We start from the raw sequence: 21,985 nt of genomic DNA, 5'->3' as shown, positions 1-21,985 counted from the left end.
AATCAATATTATGAGTTGAAGTGTACTGGCATTGACCACTGTGAACCAGAGAAAATATGGTTTACTATAGCAGGCATAACAAATTGAAGAGTCATGGTGTCTCCTTTATCTTCAAAAGGAACATATCAAGATTTATTTTGAAGTGCATTCCTATTTGAGTTTGAAGAATATCTATATGCCTACAAAGAAAACCAGCTATTTTTCAAATTTACATACAAAGCACCACACACAATGATGAACTAAATGAAGAAACTTCTTCACTCAGAACTAGACGATGCGTTCACCCAAGATTATTGCTAATAACTGGATTACAAACGTTGCAAATAAGGAGGAAGAGGCAGTAGTTGGAATATATGGCTTTAGCGATAAAAATATCACTAGAAATCACGTGATAAAATTTTACAACATCAATTACTTCTTCATTGGAATTATTTTTTCAACAACAAATGACTACATATGTGCAACTCATCACAAGAATAAACAGGAATTAAATTAACTGTGCGTGCAGGAAGAAGCCATGGGGAAGCTCGCTACTGTTTTGTAATACAAGGCCACAGGTCAGCTGGGAACCAGGCCATAGATTGTTCATATGTGTGATACAGTTACAGGAGAAGAGAATTTTAAAGTCCGCAAGAACAACAATATGAGTTTGAGCATATGCTTTTTTAATTTAGAGGCCATTTTGAGAACAGATTTTCTGTGTTGAACACTAATGACCCAAGAGAAGATGAGTTGTGCGATGACATCAAGAATTTCAAACATGTTGATAGTGAAAGTCATTTTAAAGAGAGTATAGTTGGAAATATAAAGTGTTTGTCCAGAGGGACTCCAAAACTTGCCCTTGAACCTAGAGCAACTACAGCTCATTGAATAGATGATAACATGCAAGAGATAAACAGAAAATTCCAAAGGATATTTCTAAAAGACTGGATGAGGTATTACAATAAAATGCACAAATATATGGACTTGGAGGTGGGGTGGGGAGTAGGGGATAAACATGCCCAGAATTTCTCAAACTGAAAAAAAACTAAACAAAAAATGTCAACCTTGAGTTGTAACATTAGAGAATTTTATGGGGAAAATATTGAGTGATGCAGGAAGCACCAAATAAAGATGGAAAGAAAGCACAGAATCACTAGACCCAAAAGAACCGATCACCAACCAACCATTTCAAGAAGTAGTATACAGTGAAGTACTTTGCCAAAGGCACTCATAACAAGATAAGCCTTCAGACCAACAGCAATGGTTCAAGAAATTCATACAGGTTGGGAGCACTTCTTTATCATTATCAAGAACTTTGGAAGACAGAAATCTGAGCAAGAGACGAAAATAGATTCATATTTGTCCACACTGCAAAAAACAAAAAGGTGACCAAATATAATATGGACATTAGTGAACAATATCATTAATACATGATCAAATTTTGACAGATATAATTTTATAATGGTTGTAGCTGTTCATCAACACGGAGCTGTCAGAAATTTGAGCTGTATTCGGAAGGGGACATCGAATGTGGACTACCATTGCTGATGTTAGACAGATCAGAGGCTATCAGAAAAATGCTTTACTTGTGTTTTATTGACCATGAAAAGAACTTGACGGTGTCGATTATAATGAATTATGAATAATATTGAAAAGAATGGGAATTCCAGAGCACATAGTGTTCATACAGAATCTGTACATACACCAAGAAGTGGCAATTGTTCAGACAGAACACAGGATAAAAAAATAGTTTGAAATCAGGAAAGGTGAGTATCAGGGTTTTATCCATTCAGCAAGTTTATTCTATCTGTCTGCTGCAGGTAATCTAAGAAGTGAGGCTGTATGGAAGATGGTATGATGCAGCCCTGCTTGCTAAATATCAAGAGGACGTAAAGAACATATTGATACCATCAAATAATTCAGCCCTCAATAAGTATTACAATATATTGATAAGGAAAACAAAAGCCTTATATTGATATATTTTATTTATTATACATTTTATATATATATTATTTTATTGTATATTTAGGTATTTATTATAAATATTTACATCTATAGTATATTTTATATCTATATTGATATGTATTTCTATTTCCTTATATCGATAAGGAAAACAAAATTCCTCACAATCGTGTAACAATTTCCTGATAAATGGAGAAAAGATTGAAGTTCTCAAGGATTTTATTTTCCTGGGATCAATGCTCATGGACAAGCAGCCATCAAGAAATGGAAAGACATATTGATTTGGGAAAATCTGCCACAAACAACTACCTGAAAGGGTTAAAGAGATGAGATGTCACCTAGGAGACCAAGGTGCACCTGGTTAAAGCCGTGGTCTTTTTAGTCACATCACATGCAACGAAGCCTGGACAATGACAAGGGGAAAACTGAAGAAGAATGGATGTGCAGCACTGGTCAGGAAAATGGACAAGTCCAAGGACAGCCAGAAGTTCCAGCAAATCTTTCTCAGAGCAAATGCACCCAGAATGCTCCTCAGCTACTTGGGACATATTTTCAGGAAAGACGAATCTCTGGAAAAGGATATCAAGCTTGATACAATAGATGGTCTGCCAAAAAAGAGGAAGACCGCCCATGAGGGTTTGGCTCGAGGGCTACAACAGTGGGCTCACACAGATCACTTGTGGGGCTAAGTAGAACCCAAACCAGAACAGTTAGACAGAACTGACTCAACGGCACCCCCCAAAACAATAGAGGGTGTCTAGACTGGAAGTTCTCTGGGAGCTGCTCACCAGGTCTTTTTCTTACGGAGACACTGAGCAGGTTTAAACCACCATCAATCCCAGGTAACAGCCAAGCACTTCCCTGCTGCACTACTAGAGATTCAAGTGCTTGGTGGGAATCACAAGCAGATGCCATGCCTGCAGCTCCATTACGCACACACCTTAGACCTAGAAGACACAAGCACCTTGAAAACCTTGTTTCACCCTCTGCGGCATTCATAGACCCTGCACTCCAAGAAAGAGCCGTAATAGAAAGCAAGACCGTAGAGCAGGAAATGGATCTAGTTCTCTCACAAGCAGTTCCCCCGACTCAGGTGACAATAAGATCATGAAGACGAATGAAGGTAGAAGTGGGGCTGCTCTATTCCCTCTAGCATGATCCCAACGCTTGAGACCCCTTGGTTGTACGTATGTACTTTGAAATCCACGGCAGGAAGAGCTCGGGTAAGGAAGAACCTGCCATAGAAGGGCAAACCAAATATTTCCCACTAAAACGGGCACAAAGCATCCTCAGACTTGCGCTTTGTCAAATGTGGTGAACTTGGGAAACCCAGAGAATGAGTCACGTAGAGCTCTGTCTTGTGGCCTGATATGGCCTTAGTCAGTGCGGCTTATGACTGTGCCCCCAGCATCTGACTCACAGTAGCGAGTACTCAAAAACATTTACTGGAATGAAATAGATAACTTAATAATAAGTTATTTCATTTTCTAGTTTATGTCATGTCATTTACTCTGCAGCGTGCCCCAAGATGAGGGGATTATTCCGCTAGTTCTACTGATGGTCACACTGAGGCTCCGACTGTTACCTATCTTGAAACCCCACTGCAGCAGAAGGACTGTGCTGTGGTACCTTTGCAGTGTACAGTGTCATACTAACCTGCTTCTGGGCTGGCATGACACCCTATGTTTTGCTCCTTGCACCCTTCGTTCCTATGATAATATCATGCATATAGGAAATGGCAAAACTATTACAAAATACTGGTTGAATTAATTCCCTCATTTTAAAAATGGTTTTTTGGGGTTGCAAAAAATACATAACAGGCAAGTGGTAGAACAAGGAATTAACATGTGTTCTTTCCACTAAAAATGTTAAGAAGTAATATTTGCTTCTCTGAAAATTCATGTTTCTGTATGTATCATCTTGAATATGAGTGGTTAAATCACAGAGAAGTTCATAGTGGGATGAATTATGAGGGTGCACCATGGCTTAACACCTCCCCACACAACCTCCTCCATCCTGAGCTGAACAGGATTTACCTTTCATCCCACAGATTAGGTTGCATGTTTGAGTGTTTTCTATAGAGAGAATATATGACAATATGCTAGGAGACAGGCTGTGGTAGAGCATGCATCTGGTTTCATTCACTGAGTAATTAGGTTGAGAGTCCCATGTTTTTACCTGTATACATACTCCATTCTTTTTTCCCCAATAGTATTCTATTGTGTAGATGGAACACAATATGTTAATCTGTTTACCTATTGATGAACATTTGGGTTTTTGTTATTATAAATATTCTATCTGCAATTTGTTACAAATGTAACTGCTGTCAGTGTTCCCATACAAGTTTTTACTTAAACATTTGCTTTTTTTTATTTGGTAAATCCCTCGATGTACAAGCCTTCCAAGGTCATATGCTGTGTTTAATTTTTTAAATACTAACAAAGCAGTTGTACATTTAATATTCCCACTGCCAGTAGGAGAGTTTCCAACCCCAAAACATCCACACCAACAATTGGAACCATGTTAGTTATTCTGACTACCCACCACCTACTGCCATCAATGTCAAGTTTGATTCACAGAGCGCCTATAAGGTTTCAGAGTCTGTCAATCTGTGTGATAACAGATAACTTCAACTCTTTACCATAGAGCACCTGGTGGGTTTGAGCACCCATACTCTGTGTCACCTTGCACTGTGTTCATGATAGGCCCCTTTGAGTCAGCTTCGACAAAGCCATCAAGAAGAATAGAAAGATAATGGAATTGTTCCACTTTTTCAAGACTATGAGTTGGCATCAACAGAATGACAAAGGGGGAGGGGAGGTCACTGCCATTGAGTCGAGTCCAATTCATAGCAACCATACAGGACAGAATAGAACTGCCCCTGTGGGTTTTAGAGACTGTAATTACTTACAAGAGCAGATAGCCTGTTTTTCTCCCATAGGGTGACTTAGAACTGCTGTCCTTTCCATTAGCAGCTCCCTGTGATTATCAGCTCACTGTGTCACGTCATATACCACAGGACTTGACCCATGGCAAGGTGTGCAGCCAGGTTTAATTTTGATCTTAAAGAGTGTATTCTTTTTTACTAATGCGCATGATCTCTGATTGTTTTTTAAGAGGTACCAAAAAAAATTAAAAATAGCCAGTCACGTTAATGCTGACGCTGACTCGTGGGCCCCTGTGTGCCAACATGGAACTGTGCTCCCCGGGTTTTCAGCAGTGGATTGCCAGACCTTTCTTCTGAAGGGCTTCTGAGTGGGCATGAACCTTCTCATTTTCTTTTAGCAGCTGAACATTTCATACTTTGTGACACCCAGAAACTCTCCTTCAACCCTTAAACTCTTCAATGTCATGACCAGCTATTTGCCATACAGAAAAGCCTGGGTGCATCCCCTGCACGAGGGTTCCAACTTTGGTGGAGTAGGGATCTCTCCACACCACCTGCTGCTGTGGAAAAGAAGGCTGGTTCTCCAGCTGCTGAGAACTGGGGTTTGCCTGACTTTAGCTGTTCTTGGATGGGAGCATGGCCGATGTCTGCTTTGCTTTTTTTGCCATCAAGTCAATGCTAAATCTTAGAGAGCTGCTGTAAGCTTCAGAGACTGTGACTGTTTATGGGAATAGAAAGCCCAGTCTTTCTCCAGAGGAGCTGCTGGTGCTTGGTGGTCTCAAACTGCTGACAATGGGAACAGAGCTCAATACTTAACTACTGCACCAACAGAGATCATAGATATGGGAACACTTTAGTGTGTTTGTGTGTATGTATGTATGTATGTATGTATATTCTACATATACTATATATGCACTATATACACACACACATGAAAGGGACTAATGTAAAAAAAAGAAAAAAATGAAATTGATTAAAAATGAGAAATAAGAAATCCTGGTAATATAGGGGTTACTTAATGGGCTGCTAACCACAAAAATGATAAATTAAATCATAAAAGACAAAAAAGTAAAAGATTAAATGAAGAATGCTTAATAAATTAGTGAACAAAAATAATAGAGACATTGATCAAATATAGTCCGTAGAAACCAAAAAAAAGGTAGAGTTACAACTCTTTAGGAAACCTAGTATAGACAAAAATAAGTGAATATAATGTGCCCTGGTGGTTAGTGCCGTTCAAAACCACCAACAAGGGATGTACTCTCATCAAGAGTTACCATCTCAGAAGCCCAAAGGGCCACTTCTGCCTGTCCTCCAGGCTTGTGGTAAGTCCCCATGGACTCCATGGCAGCGTGAAATGATCTGTTCAATAGCAGTGGGTTTGGTTTGAAAGACAAAATATGAAGACCTGTAGAAAAGAGTGGTGAATGCCATGAAACCCTTTACATTACTCCTCATCTGTACTTGGATCAATGACTTACGCTCCTTGAGCCTCTGGTTTTGTGTCTCTACAATGAGAATAAATGAACTGTAGTGACCTTGGTGATGTCGTGGTTAAGGGCTTGGCTATTAACCAAAAATCCAGTGGTTGGAACTCCACCGACCTCACTACAGGAGAACGATGTGATGTGGTAGTGCTCTTCCATAAAGATGTACAGACTTGGAAACTATGTGGCAATTCTCCATCTTATCAAGTATCTATGATTTGGGATTAAGTCAAATAGAGCAAGCTCCTCTGTTTTACTCTACTTCTATTCTATGGACAATAATATCTTTCCCAGAAACTTATTGTGAGCAGTAAGCACAATATCATAAAGTACACGGGAGAAATAGGTGCTCAATCACTTGTGTTCCTGGATCTAGTTCAGTGACAACATCTGAGATACTTGAGAGGTCAGATAGCAAGCCTCAGTAAAGAGTCCATTGGCAGAAAATTTGAATTGAAGTGGCATGGGCAAAAGCAGCAATTTATTCATTTCTTACAAATGTGGTCTTACAAACATCATACAGAGCTGGCACAAAAGAACACACACCGTCTTGTACACCACGCTTCCTTCCAAATCACTTCTATTGAGTTACAACATCAGAACAAGTCAGTTACTGAGTTACACACTTCTTTAAACATGGATACCTCCCCATTCCGGAGGTCAGATTGGCTAATCAGACAACAATTAATTTACACGTTTCATACAGCGCAAGATTTGTAACAGAATTCAAGATATTCACATTAAGATTGCGATACATTAGAAAACATTACAATTCTCAGAAGATGATGGGATTTCACCTGTCCCTGCTTGTTTCAATTCCTTCCTGTTTTTTTTCTCCTTCTGTTTCTTGAAACCAGCTGCCATTGGTTTCACTCAATTTTACATTCAAGAACACTTCAAAATTCATGAACTTAAAAAAACTATTTACAAATAACCCACTGCATTTTTAACATACCTGTAGTTATTTGTGTTGTTCCACTTAAATAAATAAATCCCTTCTCCCACAATGATTTTCAACTAGTAATGCCATTAACTTCTGGCTGCTGGGCAAGATACTTAGGATTGGACTCCTCGCCTGACCATCTCACTGAACTTCAAAATAAGTCATATAGGTCACAGCCCCTGATAAACAACATACAGGACCCCAGAGGACATTCAACTTCCCCACATCCCAAACTGACAATTCGTTCCCTGTTGCTTTCCCAGAAATGCTGAGTGGGCCAAGATGGTCTGCGATGGTTTTGTGGTGAGATGAGGACAATGATTGCAGAATATTCTTTTCTTGTCCCAAAGTCAGTTTAAATCACAAAAAAATGAAGAGATTGGTTTTCATACACACAGAATGTAACACATTAACTTTACATTAGGCATAGTCATAAAAAGCATGTATAGAAGTTGTTTCGAAAATGCATCTTCATAGAGTTTTACAAACACCGTGATATCAAACACATGGTCAAAAATTGCTAAAGTACGGACACAAAACCCGAAAGACTCAAAATGTAAATTTTTAGCAGACTTTATTTCTAACTTGCATATTTAATAATTCAACTGCACCCGAGTTTCACTCGTACATCTCTAAAAACTCAAATATAATGAAGATTCCCTCAAGTTCATTATCTCCAAGGAATCACAATGGCACTGCTTTACTCCAAAAGCTCTTCATGAGTTTCAGAGCCAGGGCGGGGAGGCTGCACGACACCCAAATCTATGCATGGCTCTGCAGACAACAGCTCGCCTCAAGACAAGTTAGCCCAGAGAAGATAGTGAGATACATAATCGATTGTGCTAATCTGACAGCCTAAATATATTTGTGTGGACATAAGTAAACCTTACTCAGCTGGCCGTTTGACTGTGTTTTAGTCATATGACTTAGCCTGTTGGTTTTAAGTAGGGCTTTCTACTTGAGTGGATGAAACGCCCCAAGGTCTTTTGTCTGCTGCTTTCTTCTCTTCTTTTCCAATAACTTACTGGTTTGTGGGGAGGGAGACCAACTAAAGTGGAGACTTAGTTAGCAATGCCATCTCTGGGTACAAAAGATGACTGTGAAAGAACACTGTACATATTTCCTACAGGAAAAGTGGAATGGATCTCTTGATCCATAAGCTAAGTTGACAACTTCACAAAGGTACGTGGGGGTTTCTTAGGTCACACTGAGGCTTGGGATAGGCAGTGAATAATTGAAGGTTGTGGTTCTTATGTGAGATCATAATTTACAACATTTTAGCTCACATATAACCTTAAGGAGGGGGGGAGAAAAACCATATTTCAGCCACAGTGTTTACAACTCAGCCCTTTGACATGATGATTTCTCGGCCTTGTTCACTGTCTTTTGAAAACGAACCTAAGTTACTACTTTTATGACCAAATTGAACCAAAGAGATGACCACACTCTTCTGTGCAGGACAGTCATTTGTACACGACAGAATTAATAAAAAAAAAAAAAACTACAGCACAGTTCTTCAATATCTTTGGATTTAAAGAAAAAATTAATTTCCCCAAGCTGAAGAAAAAGGATGAACCTTCACGAGAACAGGCGTGTGTTTCATATTTAAATCAGTTATCCCATTGTTGCCATCCAGTGGGGTGTGCCACTGGGGTCTCCATCATCTAAACCACTACCCTAACTTGGAATCTCAGTTCCATGTTTATCAAACACGTGATGACTCTTATGCGTATCATCAATCACCATCTGGCAAAACCAAATATCTTATGGAAAGTATCCAATTTCTCTAAATCAAAGGGGAAATTATCATGATACACATTTACAGGTACTCTCTGGTCTGCTAAGTCAATCCATTTCTAACCAAAAAGAAAGGTCGCTTGCTGTCACAAGCTTGCGATTATATATCATAAAGAAAGGGAATTACTCCTTGCCTATTAAAAATCGCAAAGTTCCAACTCGTGGCTAGGCTGCTAACCATCACAAAGCATGTGCCACTTGGCAATCTGTCTCCTCGGGAAGTCACAAATCTCTTTCCAGTGCTCACCACCACTGCCTTCTGCAGCTGCTCCCAGGACCAATCGCCCAATCACCTCATTCCGGGATCCTCTCTCAGAATCCAAAACCAGAAATTCCACACTGATCTCTTCAAGGCCCTCACAAGGAATATCAAAGACAAACAGTTCATTGAAGACTGCGTTGGGAGTGCATTTCTTCACATGAGTCTTCTTTTTGGAGATCCTCTTTTTGGCATGGAACAAGTTGACTTTGACATAGGGATCTGCAATGGCAAATAACAGGCATTAGGCGGGCAGGCAGGGCCTGGCTGCAGAGCCCAGATCCCTGCCAATGAGGTGGCAGTGAGAAAGGGACAGGGCCCCGGGCAAATTGATTCCCTTTCATTGGCAATGTGCAAATGAGTACGCTAGTGAAATGGGACATGAGAAGGTAGGAACAAACTACCATTGCAGGAAGCAAAAAACAAATCAAAACAAAGCCCAAGCCCAGCTGTCAGGAAGTCTATTAGGACCTAAGGACTGCACTGGGCCTAGGAGAGCAGCTCCCTGGGGTCTCCCAGATGCAGCTGCAAACCCCATCTCCATCCCCCGGAGTGTCTGGTGGATTGAAAGCACCACACCTGCAGTTAAACCACCAGCCACTTAACCCAATGAGCCACCAAGATTTCTTAAGGTGGGAAAAATGATAACATAAAAGGGCATGCACCTTTTTTGACTTTTGTAATGGACCGAACCTGGTTCTAATGAGGACATCTGTGAAAACAGAGTGTGTGCTTCGGGGGAAATCTTTCCCCATACTTGGTGTCCAGCTGCCTTTTCTGCAGAAGGAGAATTAGGGAGCATGCCAGGACCATGCTCTTTTGGACTTTGGTGTTTCTGTGGCCCTAGGTTTGCTTCCTGTTTCTCTGTGACCTTTTCTCCGTGTCACCCTGCTAACAGCTTGGAGTGCCTTTGTGGATCACAGTACTTGTTTGTCATTGTCATTTTAAAACATGATTGTTGTTTGGGTGAGGCTTAACAGAGCAGATCATCAGTTTAATATTCAACAATTCATTCACATTTGGTTTCAAGTCATCCTCTGCCTCTGTCATTCCCTCAACATTTGACCCTACCTCTGACCCCTCTTCCTCCCATGTCTCTGGTTTCCATGCCTCCTTCTCTCCTCACCTGAATTTTACTGTTGAATAAATGCTGCCCCTTTGCTCATAATTGGCTGATTTTTCTACTGCAGGGGTGAAAATTGTTCCAGATTCAAAGTGTGGCTAAGGGACGTCGTCTCAGGGATTGCCACCTACTTCTGAGATCACAGTACTTGATCACACATTTGATTATGCTATTCTGGCAGCTCTCCTTAGTTGTGAAAGATGAATTATATATGAATTAATTTTAAACTAATCTAAACCTTCAAAATCAGGTTTTCAGCTTTCATCACCCAAAAATGATACTGACCAAGGTAAAGAGTCTATTCCAACTCTTGGCAATCCAAAGTTCTGGAGAGAAGTCTGCTGCATAAGCTTTTCATGGTTGAAAGTAAATTGCCAGACATCGCTTCTCCTGTGCTTCTGGGGGCATCCACGCCTCCACTGCTCACCACGGATTGACCAGGTTGCAGCACATGGGGTTTGCTCAGAAATCCCTGCATACTAGTTAATGAATCGTTTTCTGATCCTCATAATGTCCAGCAAGGTAAGCTTCAAAGTTACTTAACTAATTAGAGATGGAAGGCTCAGTATTTATTCAGGTCATTTTTACTCACCAGTCATTCTTTCTCTCATCATGCTATATAATAAGAATATTCTTCATATAACCAGTCACAAAAGTAGTAGCTTGTTTAAATTCTAATTTAAGCAGATGCATACAGGACAAAAAATAATATTTAAAAATCAAAAGGTGAGTAAAAGTAGGTAGCCTGATGTAACCTATTAAAATTTCTCCTAAGCTTTCATTTTACTTTTGTTACTGTCCTTTGGGCACTGGTCTCTGACCTTTGCACCCCCCATTGCTCAGTCTGGTCTATCCCTTTCAATGACCTTCTGCTGGTGTCTAGCGTAGGATTATGTGTGCGAATAATATGGATTTTTCCTCTTCTTCTTGCTATTGCCATGTTATAGATGAGCCATTCATAAGCAATAAACAAAACAATGATTTCACTTTTTATTGTGAAGGAAAAGCCAGTCAATAGCAGGCCAATCTTCATTGGTTTGAGTGGCTATTTGTCTCAAACATTGCCCGCTTAGACACTATGCCTGAATGTTTGTAAAATGTATCCTTACCTGAAAGTCCAGACACATCGGATTTCGGCAGGTGTCGCGCTTTTAAAACCACCACAGTGAGCGTATTTGTGGTGGACTGGTAGCAGAGAGAGATCAAGAGCTCACCACGTCCTGAAGACTTCTAAACCATCCAAGAGAGATACTCTATAAATGTTGGTATTATCTTTTATTCATACAATTGATAACTCTTAAGCATGATCTAAAGCAATATTATAACATTATCAGATAGTTAAATAGAGTTTTTTTTCTACATATTTTTATTTTAAAAGGTTGAAGAACCTGAGAGTAAGCACAAGTTTTTGTGTAGTATTATCACTGCCAAAGAAAAGCTGTCTGCCATCTTGTGGTCACGTTAGGTACTACATAATATTAAAATATGCAGTGTTAGCCACACCCATTACTAGGAAGATTTAAAGGGGGTATTTAAAGCCTAGCCTGGGGTGTTTGTGGCTGTTGTATTTTAGCTACAGATCCACATTTTACCATTTTAAAATAACAGTGAAAATTATTTAATCATTTGAATATGTCTGTGTAGAAAGCATTCACTTGTCCTTGATTAAGTTTTGATTTTAAAAGCTTTAGCTTTGACAATATTGGAATTGAGGTTCAAATCAACTGAGCTTTATCTTGATCTTACAACTACCCCAGCTCACATGGCTGGTGGGGTTGACTTTTCCTATCCACCTTCCTGAGTTGATTCTGACTTAGGGGGGCCCGTGAGAACAGTAGCATTGCTCCAGGGGTCCTCAAAGCTGTCATCTGAATGGAAGCAGATGAATGCCACAACCTTCTCCCACACAGCAGCTGGTGGGTACAGACTACAGACTTGGCAGTGACAGTCACGCACCAACCAGCGGTGCCACCCCCACTTAATCTAAGGACTGAGGTCAGTAACAGGGAGAGTTGCCTCCGAAGTTTTGACTGTTTGTGTTTGGACAATGTCACAGTTTCTTCTTTTCATGCTACAGAGATTTCTCCCCCTTTTATATACTTTTCTGGTACTATGAAAGGTAACCATGTACCCAAAATGTACGTTTAAAGTGGACGTAACAAAATAAACAGTTTGAGGATGAGGTGGGAAGAATGATGGTTGACTCAGGGCTCCTAGAATGCGATCAACAACCATACGGAAGTTGGCATGAATAAGCTCTCCAAGGAGAAAGAGAAGGCCAAGGGGGAATCTTTTCATCCTCATTGTACCATTATCTACCCAGGCATCTCAAAGAAGCTATATGGGTATAAAGATGGCTCTTGGTTTGGACTTTTACTAATTTCAACAAAGAGACAAACAGCAAGAAGTTGGTTGAACATCAACCCTAAATTATTATGATTTTAAAATTAGCCTTTAAATATATTCTGTACAGTTATGCTGCTAGAGACACACATTTATTTAAATATCAATATTGGAACCAAATGGGTCCTGTGTTTAAAATAAAACTACATTTAAATTTACTTAATTGATGTCTCATTATTTTCCAACAGCCCTGGCACTATCAATGTGAGTAATGAAAAGGCATACTAATTCACTTCTTTTTATATGGCCCAGAAGTAGGCTTGTATTGTTCTGTGATTTGATGTTTCCACTTATAAAAGCAATTCTATGAAAAGTCAATAAAAGTTCTAAATCCTCTGAAACAATTGATTAAATTCTAAATTCCAGTTTCAAATATATTTGCTGACTTCAAGGGATTTATGCTAATTGCTTACAAATAAGAAATTGTTACCAGTATTTTATTTTTAAGTTGTAGTATTGACCAAAATACCTCTGATATAAATCAATATAAAATATGTAAACTATGCTTAAATATTTATTTTATGTCATTAAAGTACTTTAGGCATTTCCATGGTGAACTGAATTATCTTTCATTTTTTTCTATTCCCTTGCCTACCACTTAAAATTCACAGTAATTAGACATGGCATACATGATATAATGCCACAAATTTATCTTTTAAGGAAAATACCTGAGATACAGAAAAGCTACATAACAATTATTGATGCACATTTCAATGACTAAGAATGAATTACCCTAACATTTCTCTTGACGATCTCTCTGGTCATTAACATTTTTCCATCAGATAATTCAATTCCGGAGAGAGGAATTAGGACTTCTCCAATGATATCATCTCTTGAAAACCTGTCAAAACTCAAGATTGTGAAGTGCAGGGTCAGCTCTTGGATTTGGGTGTAGGGGATCCCATAGAATGTAAAGGTCTCATCAAAAGCAGGATCCAAGGTCTTTCTCAGAACTCTGGTTTTCACTTTGTGCTTCTTCTCTGGGAGGATTGTCATTTTGATGTAGGGATCTGAGGTCATTGACTGCTCATCCATGGCTGGCAAGCCACGGGCTTCCTTGATATTGACCACAAATGCCTTCTTCTCAAAGTTGTACTCTAAAGAGAAGAAGAGAGTTCCCAATTTCTCTTGCTTTTCTTCTGAAGACACAGAAGTGCTGGACTTTAAGCTATTGGGAGATACTGCCTCTTTCTCCCCTTCTGGAAAGAGCTTTGGGGTCACCTTCTCTCCATCCAAAGGGCTGCCGGCTTTGAGGTTTGTTTTGGGGAAATTTCCATTGAGATCTCTCTTCTCGAGGTTGAGATGCAAGGAGCTCTTTGGTACAGCTGGTTTATTCTTTACTTCATGTTTTTCATCTACTCCAAACTTCTTTTTGTTACTGAGGTTTTCAGGGTAAATATCAACTCCCTTAAGCACATGCACAAACTTGTATGGAGGAGTCTTATTAGACTTAGATGATTTTCTCTGACAGCAGATCCACGCAAATAGTGAGACTGTGAAGACCAGGCCAAACGCACTGAAGATCCCCACCACAGTGGGAATTTCATCTGAAAAAATCAAATGACCAAGAGTGTACATTAAAATAGCACAGGAGGAGATATGAGCCTACTTGGAAAATGTCACGGAGCTTGCAATTACTGGCGGTCGGACAGATTGAATTATTTGCTAACTGTTTAGAGTATGAGTTACATGTCCATCTCACGCCACTTTCAGGTCTAAACAGATCCCCCATGAGACATGCAGGGGAAAGTAGGCTATGTTATACATTCATTCATTTCAGCAGTTTTTTTTAATAAGAAACAAAGGTGAAGACTGGAGCTGGGTCATAGGTGAGTGTGGGAACTTACGGACGCCACCCTAGTAGTCCCTGAGACTACTCCTGCGTGATCGGGAAGTACTAATTTAATTATTATAGTGACAGTTTATTACTGTCCAGAAGCACCAAATCTTACTGACTCTGAAACTCTCAATGCATACTCTCCACTGCCAAGTGATTCTGTAGTCTTCCCTGTTATGTAACCAGGATTCAAGCAACAAGACTTTATAGACTCAATGGTTCATGCAAATTCAGAAGTGAAAGAATAATATCTGCCTTGATCACAAATTCCTCAATCATATTCTTCCCAATTATGAAGCAGGTATTAGAGAAATGAAAATATAATGTGCCAGGGGAGAGCCAGGGGAAAAATACACCCAACAGGATACTCAGAATATGTGACTTATTATTACATTCAGAGTCTATTATATTCTGATCTAAAAGTCTTTACTCAAACAAGCACTGACTAATCTAAAGCACAAATTAATTACACCTAAGATATAAAAGAACAATGGTTATAAGTGAGTCATCATTCCTTAACATGAAATGAGAAGAGTAAGTGAGCATAGATAATTGAGAGTTGAATTTTTAACCGATATTTTCCCTAACACATTCCCACATGGCAAATGGTAGTCACATTGAAACTGGCATCGTTCCTTGAATGAGAGCACATTAAATTACTAACATTAGGTAACACGGATTATGCATGAAGCTTATCATGTTCCATATATAAGCATATTTCCCCAAGAAATTATGTGTGGAGCTGTGTAGGTAGAAGTAGTAGTGCTATTTCTGGACATAGTGCATCAATCAAAGTGACTATTACTAATGTAATATTACTGGAATTTAGTTCGATTCCCATTGCTCATTTCAAATAGTGACTAATGAAGTTTAAATTCTAAGCCTGGAAAGGGGGAAGGCTTGTTTAAATCACCCCCAAAGACCAATCTTTTGTTGCCCCCATTCCCCATCCTCCAAAACCTTCTACCTACTTCATCATCACACAGTTGAACTCAGAGAATATAAAAGCAAGAAATGGCAAATAATAGAAGTATAAGGGAAGATTTTAAAAAAACAAGCAAAATATAACCCCAATAAAAACCTGTGGCATAATGATATCAATTTCAATCATTTAGAGATTAATAAAAAATGACCTTTGGATTATTCCATAAAGACAAAAAACAGTAGATGCTACAAAGGAACACGGAGGCAAGAGCTAAAGATAATCATCTAAACTTAGTATTAGATTTTCAGTTGTTGCTTCTTTTCAAATCTTTGGGAAAAACACCAACCACAAGTCCACTCCCACGCCTGGGCTCTCAAATAACCCAAGGCCAGAGAGCAAACGCAAACTCAAGAACGGAGGCAATTACTCAACCAAGGAGAAAAAGAACAATAAAAGCGGTAGAAAATGGTCTTTCTAAAAAAACTGACGAGCTGAGGTATTTAACTAGTACAGCCCCTGGAAATGCCACAGCATCAGAAGATGGCCCATATTTAAACCAGAACTTTAGAATATATACAACAACAAAATAAGCCCAATCACTCAAAAAATAAATGAATCTCATGCCTGAATAGGATACCACAGATTGAATCTACCTAATAATCTTGTCAAGTGGCAAAGCGGTCAGTGTAACACAGAAAGGTCCTGCTCCTCTCTATGTGCTCCCTCTGATGAGCATTGTAGAGCCATGATCTCAATAATTTCACAGTCTGAAAGCAATATTTCTTCTTGTGTAGCTGCTACTCCTTGGCAAACTTCTGGAAATTGCTTGCATTTGAATATATTGGGGAAGTAAGTATAATTATGCTTTGAGGCTTTTTAATTCCTCATGGACTCTTTCACAACAAGTTTTGAAAACATACGATCCTAAAAAGTGTATCCGATATTATTTACTGATACAGAAATAGAGCTACGATGCCAAGAATCTGATCTAGGAGAAGAGACGGTGAACTAGAGGAGAGGAAAGCAAACTCTCCTGTTTCCAGTCAATTTTAGATAGCTGCGTGACTTGAAATGCTCATCCTTACCTGCCTGGGCTTCAGTTCCCTGACCAGTGAAATGACATGGGCTGGGCTAGACCATTTCTAAAGTCCCTTTAACTCTAGTGTCATCGGATTCCAGCAGCATATCTTGAGGACACAAGAAGGTAGGGCAGATAAAACCATCTCCATGATACGTTCTTTAATGAAATACACAGTCCAGATCTCAAATAGGCAAGTAATTGTCTTTAGAGATCAAACCCTTACGTAACCACAGACACCATTCCGCTTCTTCAGCCAAGTTAAATATAGATTTGCCTGCGAATCCAAATCACCTACAAAATAAGTAAAACCAACATGCAAACAACAGACCCTGTCTTCCTGATTTCAGCCGAGCTACCATTTACAGAGCTACCTGGACCTCCATACGTAGGAACTTCTTGGAGGTGAAATCCCCCTCCCAGGAAGGCAATTTTTACCAAGGAAAATACAAGGAAGGGGGAAACCTCAGAAAGAAGCCAAGGTTGCCAGTTTACTCTTCTGATTCTCCTTTCGGATGAACTCCCTACGATCTGTGTATTTAACACTCAGCGCGGGGTTGGGGGAGGAGAAACCTACCCTGGAGCACCCGAAAAAGAACCGCAGTTGTAAGTTGAGTTTGGGGACTCGCTTACCAAATTCTTCCCGGCTTGTAGCAATAGGAGCCATATTTTTGCTGCGTGCTCTGTCCGAGGTGCTGAACGGAAAACTCCGTAGCTTGGTTCACTTTCCCAGATCTGGTTTTCCAGAGTGCTGAAAACAACAGCGCAGAGCCCTGGGGAGCTACGCCCGGAACTGGGAGGAGGCAGAGAGGAGGTCCACTCGCCCTCGCACACAGTGATTTGTCACCCCTGTTCGTGTTTTGGCTCTTCTGAGAAGCTCGTCTCCCAGACTCCAGACGTGGCTGAAACCCGAATTGACGCAATCCTGACGCTACAGGGCTGAAATCAGCACCTGCCCCCATTCCCTCCTCCCGTCAAACCTCTCCTCTCCCCCTCCCTCTTGCTTCCTCCCTTCTCTCCAGAGGATTCAGCACACGCTCATCAATTATTTTAACTGTTGGACGACTGGAGATTAGCTTGCCTATTCTTTCGGGGCTCAGAGGCATACGGAAATGCAGCCCCAAACTGATCCCTGTCAGTTCCTAAGCCAAGATCACTTGATCTTCTAGATAAGGATATGCATGTCTCTCGGTTATCAGAAATAATATGACTTACAGAGAGGGTTAAAGGAGGAGTCAGAAAAGGAAAGCACGACCTGGTAACGCAGAGGTTAAACGCTCGCAGATCATTGAAAGGTGGGCAGTTCGATCCCTGTAGAAAGATGGGGCATTTTGCGTCTACATAAATTACAGCCCTAGAAATACTTATCGGGGAAATTCTATCACGCCATAAGGGTTGATATGTGGCCGAGTTGATTCGGCGCCAGCCAGGTTGTTTGTTTGTTTTAGGAAGAAGAAAAACTTCTGTGCCAAAGGACCCATTTCATCATTCCAGAGCAAAACCATGTTCTTGCTTTCTGAATGTCAAAAAATTCACTACATATTGATTCACTTTAAATAAAATGACAATCACACACACACTTTGCTGATGTTACCACTCCATCAGAGCTGTCAGTTCTCTTCCCTTCAGTATCTGATATTTGACCACTGAAAGTACTTTAGGAACAGATGAAAATTATCCTTTCTGCTTTCAGTCTCTTGGCTGTGATTTTTTTTTTTTTTTTGTACACCAAAAGAGCTTCGGGAACCTCATGTCTGGCTAAAGTCTTGACTTCTGGGGGATCTGCGTAAAACAGTTGCACGGCTCAGATCAAATTATAAGATGGCATTGCCATTGATCTTATTTCTCTTCTGAACTGAGGATAACTGTGTGGGTGAGGGGCTGGGGGAAAACAGTGTCATATTCCAATTAATCTGAATCTGAAGAGTAAGTCTTTTTAAAACAAATGTTTAGCAAATTTCCAAAGGAGAAAACTCAGGCTGTGACTCCAACTCTCAATTATTGCTCCTCAAAGAAATCCTTTGCACTGGAGCTCAGCAAACAAATGGAATTCTACGTGTGATGAGACAGGGGAGGAGGGCCAAGGGGAGAGACTCAGAAGGCTACTACTGTACAAATGACAAATCCCTGCACATTGGAGAGAAGCCACCCTCCTAGCTGTGTCTGAGAAGACCTTGGCTTCAGTGTTTTGCATCATGGAAAATTTTATAAACCAAAGGCTCTCCCCTCCCTTCCCACCTGCCCCCACATATTTGGCAGTCTATTTACCTTCATGCTATGAAAACATATTAACTGATCTAGTCTATCATCCCCCACGACCACCACCACCTCACAGTAGTCAAGGGATTGTTGTGAATGTTCTTATCTTTCCATTCCACTTAGATTAGCTGCACTGACAGTGGTGCATGCCCTGGTGGAATTGTCCCACCGTTCATTGGTTGAAATTGAGGGTGGCATTTACGTGGGGCACATGTCACAGGTCTTCACAATGTGTACTGTGAGACTCACTCTGTGTGTGTTCTAGCTAAGTTTTTGTTATACCATTATACTTATGGTACAACTGTATGACATATGGTTATACTTATGTGTTGTAAACTTAAGTGTCTTGTGTGTATATTTCATATAAATTAGTACCTCATTAATTTTACCTTCAGGTGGTAACATGCTGTCATCTAAATCCTGCCTCGGTTGTAGAAACTCTCTAGCGGGGAACCCCACCCATTCCTGAGCTGTCTCCTTCCTTCAGGACACACTGTGACAAGATTATCTCAGGCCCAGAGCTAATGCTAATGTCATTGTGTATGTAGTAACTGTAACTGTTTCATTGCTTGCATTAGAAGGAAACAAAATAAATGCTATTAATGAAAACAACTGAACTTGCCCTCATTTCCATTCACCCGAAGAGAGCATTATTCATTGCCCAATCGCATTATATAGGCTTCTTGCAGCAGTGAAGAGAGGGTAGAGGACCCCCCCCACACACAAAAATCAGTAAGTTTTTTGTTTGTTTGTTTGGGTTTGGTTTTGAAGGGTTTCGATTCATGCCCTACCACAAGATTGCATTGCTCTCTTTGGACTAGCAAACAAGTAATCAATTCGCTGACATGCACAATGTGGCAGTTGCCACAGAGATTCAGGAGGAGGGAGTGTTGCTAGGTAACTATCCTTTCACCACCCAAAACACACAGCCTCTCCACAAGTTTCTGCCCAGGAAAACCCAGACCATTTGGTACAGGATTCCGTGTTTACCTTAGGGTGATTCTTTGCGGTGGAAGTGGCTCGGTGTTCCCTGGATTTATGTCTGATTTTAAATGGCTACAGACATACTTTGAGAAAAAATACCCAGAACACTTGACAGCAAATGACTTTTTAGAAATCCAGTTGAATTGAAACACTGTTGATAAATCAATATACGGTCGCTTTTACTCTATTTTTAGCTTGTTTATATCTTTTAATTACTATATACCTTTATGAATGAAGTATGTAGTGCATAGATTCCCTTTACTCTCTGAAAGTAAAGTCTGCTTATGAAACCTTGCATCAATCAAAATGGCATGAAATATAGAAAAAATAATACATATAGAAAAAAAGACTTAAATAGTTCTGAGAGCCCAAAAGGAAAAAAAAAGAGAAAAATCTAGCGAATCATACCACATATAATATAAAATAACACTAACATCGTGTTACATAAATAAGGTTCACACACTCAGTTTAAACCTGTGATGGTTTGAGGCTGAGATGCTGACTGCAATTCTCAGGAAAGAAATTTGGAGTCACCTCTCCCTCTCCTGGTGGGGTCTCCTTAATGGCTCTGCAAAACAAAAGCTGGCCACTAGTTTCACTTTCCCACCCAACACCCCACCCCCCTTCAGTCCTCACCTCCTTGGCCCACATCAAAAAGCGAAAATATTGTTTGGATTCTTTCAGTTAATCAGGTCCTCCATAAATGCAAAGCAGTATAAATCGATCTTTCAGCAAGCAGGCATACCTGTGTTCTCCATTCTCATCTTTAGAAACATTCATACATGTCATCTGAATCTTCTGTTAAGCAAAATAAATGCTTAGGCTTTGAAAACGTTGCAACAATCTTTATGAATACCCAGATTGTGAGTACAAAGGCATTTTAATGGTGTGTGGGTGGAGTGCAATTGAGTATCTGATAATGGATAATTGTTTTAATGTTCCATATCATTCTGTGAAGGTGGTTGTGCTATTACTAATGCAATAGATTTAAATGGGAAGCTTATCCATGTCAAAATCCTGCAAGACAAAGGCTTTCCCAAGGGGCCCTCACAATCACATGTCCTGTGCCCTGTTCCTCCTCTTACACATCCAACATCTGCCTTCCTTGGTCCGAATGTATCGTGAATCATAAATTCATCAGTTTTCCTTTTCTTTCTTCTTTTCCTGCTCAGCACCTACTTACTAAACATCGACTGCCTCCTAGGTGTAAGTGGGGGGTTTCATTGGTCAAGATGGTAGAGCTGATCCTTGCCTTCGTTGAATTTACAAACTATGAGGCACATCTACATTTGCCTCTTGCATTATTTCCTATCCATCAACTTCTAGTCCACCCTCTTGTCTCAATGACCATTTTCTCCTTTGACGGTTTCCTGTGAGTCTTGCACACAGCTTGCCTTCTTCCTTGCCCTTTTCTGTCCACCTCATCACTTTTCTTTAAGAATGAGTTTATTTATATTACAGATTATTTAATTGCCAGTACTCGTGAATTTCTCACGATTAAAATTCTTATAGCCCCATCTCAAAGGAGAAGAAGGCCCTCAATGAGGAGGATGGACACCATCTCGTCAACAATGGGATCAGGCATAAGAACAACTGCACAGATGGTGCAGGACTGCGCAGTGTTTGGGTCTGTTGCGCACAGGGCAACTATGGGTTGTAGCCGAGAAAACAGCACCTATATCTGGAGACCCTGGGTGCCACGGACTTTAAGCATTTAGTTGATAACAAAAAGGTTAGAGGTTTTAGTATACTCAGCTTACCTCAGAAGAGTGGTAATGTTTTTTTTTTTTAACCACCTATTGCAAACGTATGAAAAACAGTTTAACTCTGACATACTTAGAGTAGTAGATGTCAGAATTGGCTCAATGCCAATTGGTCTGGTGCATAGCATTCTTTGTAATGATGTCTATTAGTTATGTTGATAAACACTTAAACTGCATGCCAACAAGTCCCCAAAAGATAAACCAAAGGGCTCCATTAATGCTCACCCCAAATATCCTATAAGGACCTCATCTGTAGTTAATTACTTTGCTCCAAGCTTTTCTGAAACCATGATTAC

The 21,985-nt window shown here is 40.1% G+C and overlaps 1 protein-coding gene across 1 annotated transcript; it reads right to left on the bottom strand.

Moving 5' to 3' along the window:
• Nucleotides 1–9,231: 9,231 nt before the first annotated feature.
• SYT4 (synaptotagmin 4) lies at nt 9,232–17,350 on the bottom strand. Its single transcript, XM_075533088.1, has 4 exons — nt 17,317–17,350; nt 13,576–14,390; nt 11,550–11,670; nt 9,232–9,539 (listed from the first exon to the last, which is right to left on the bottom strand). The coding sequence occupies exons 1-4, from the start codon at nt 17,348–17,350 to the stop codon at nt 9,232–9,234; spliced, it is 1,278 nt and encodes a 425-aa protein (XP_075389203.1).
• Nucleotides 17,351–21,985: the final 4,635 nt, after the last annotated feature.

Source organism: Tenrec ecaudatus, chromosome 15 (genome assembly GCF_050624435.1).
Source record: "Tenrec ecaudatus isolate mTenEca1 chromosome 15, mTenEca1.hap1, whole genome shotgun sequence".
Classification (NCBI taxonomy): domain Eukaryota; kingdom Metazoa; phylum Chordata; class Mammalia; order Afrosoricida; family Tenrecidae; genus Tenrec; species Tenrec ecaudatus.
The sequence above is the reverse complement of the archived record's forward strand: the minus strand, read 5'-3'. Positions and strand labels throughout refer to the sequence as shown.

Bases quoted from the DNA above. Each gene is read 5' to 3' on its own strand.
- SYT4 (XM_075533088.1), bottom strand. From the start codon at position 17,350: ATGGCTCCTATTGCTACAAGCCGGGAAGAATTTG. The intron at 11,671-13,575 runs GTAATTCATTCT...TGGATGGTTTAG, and splicing joins TCGTCAAGAGAAATGTTAGG to AAGTCTTCAGGACGTGGTGA. The intron at 9,540-11,549 runs GTAAGGATACAT...TTGCCATTGCAG, and splicing joins CGATGTGTCTGGACTTTCAG to ATCCCTATGTCAAAGTCAAC.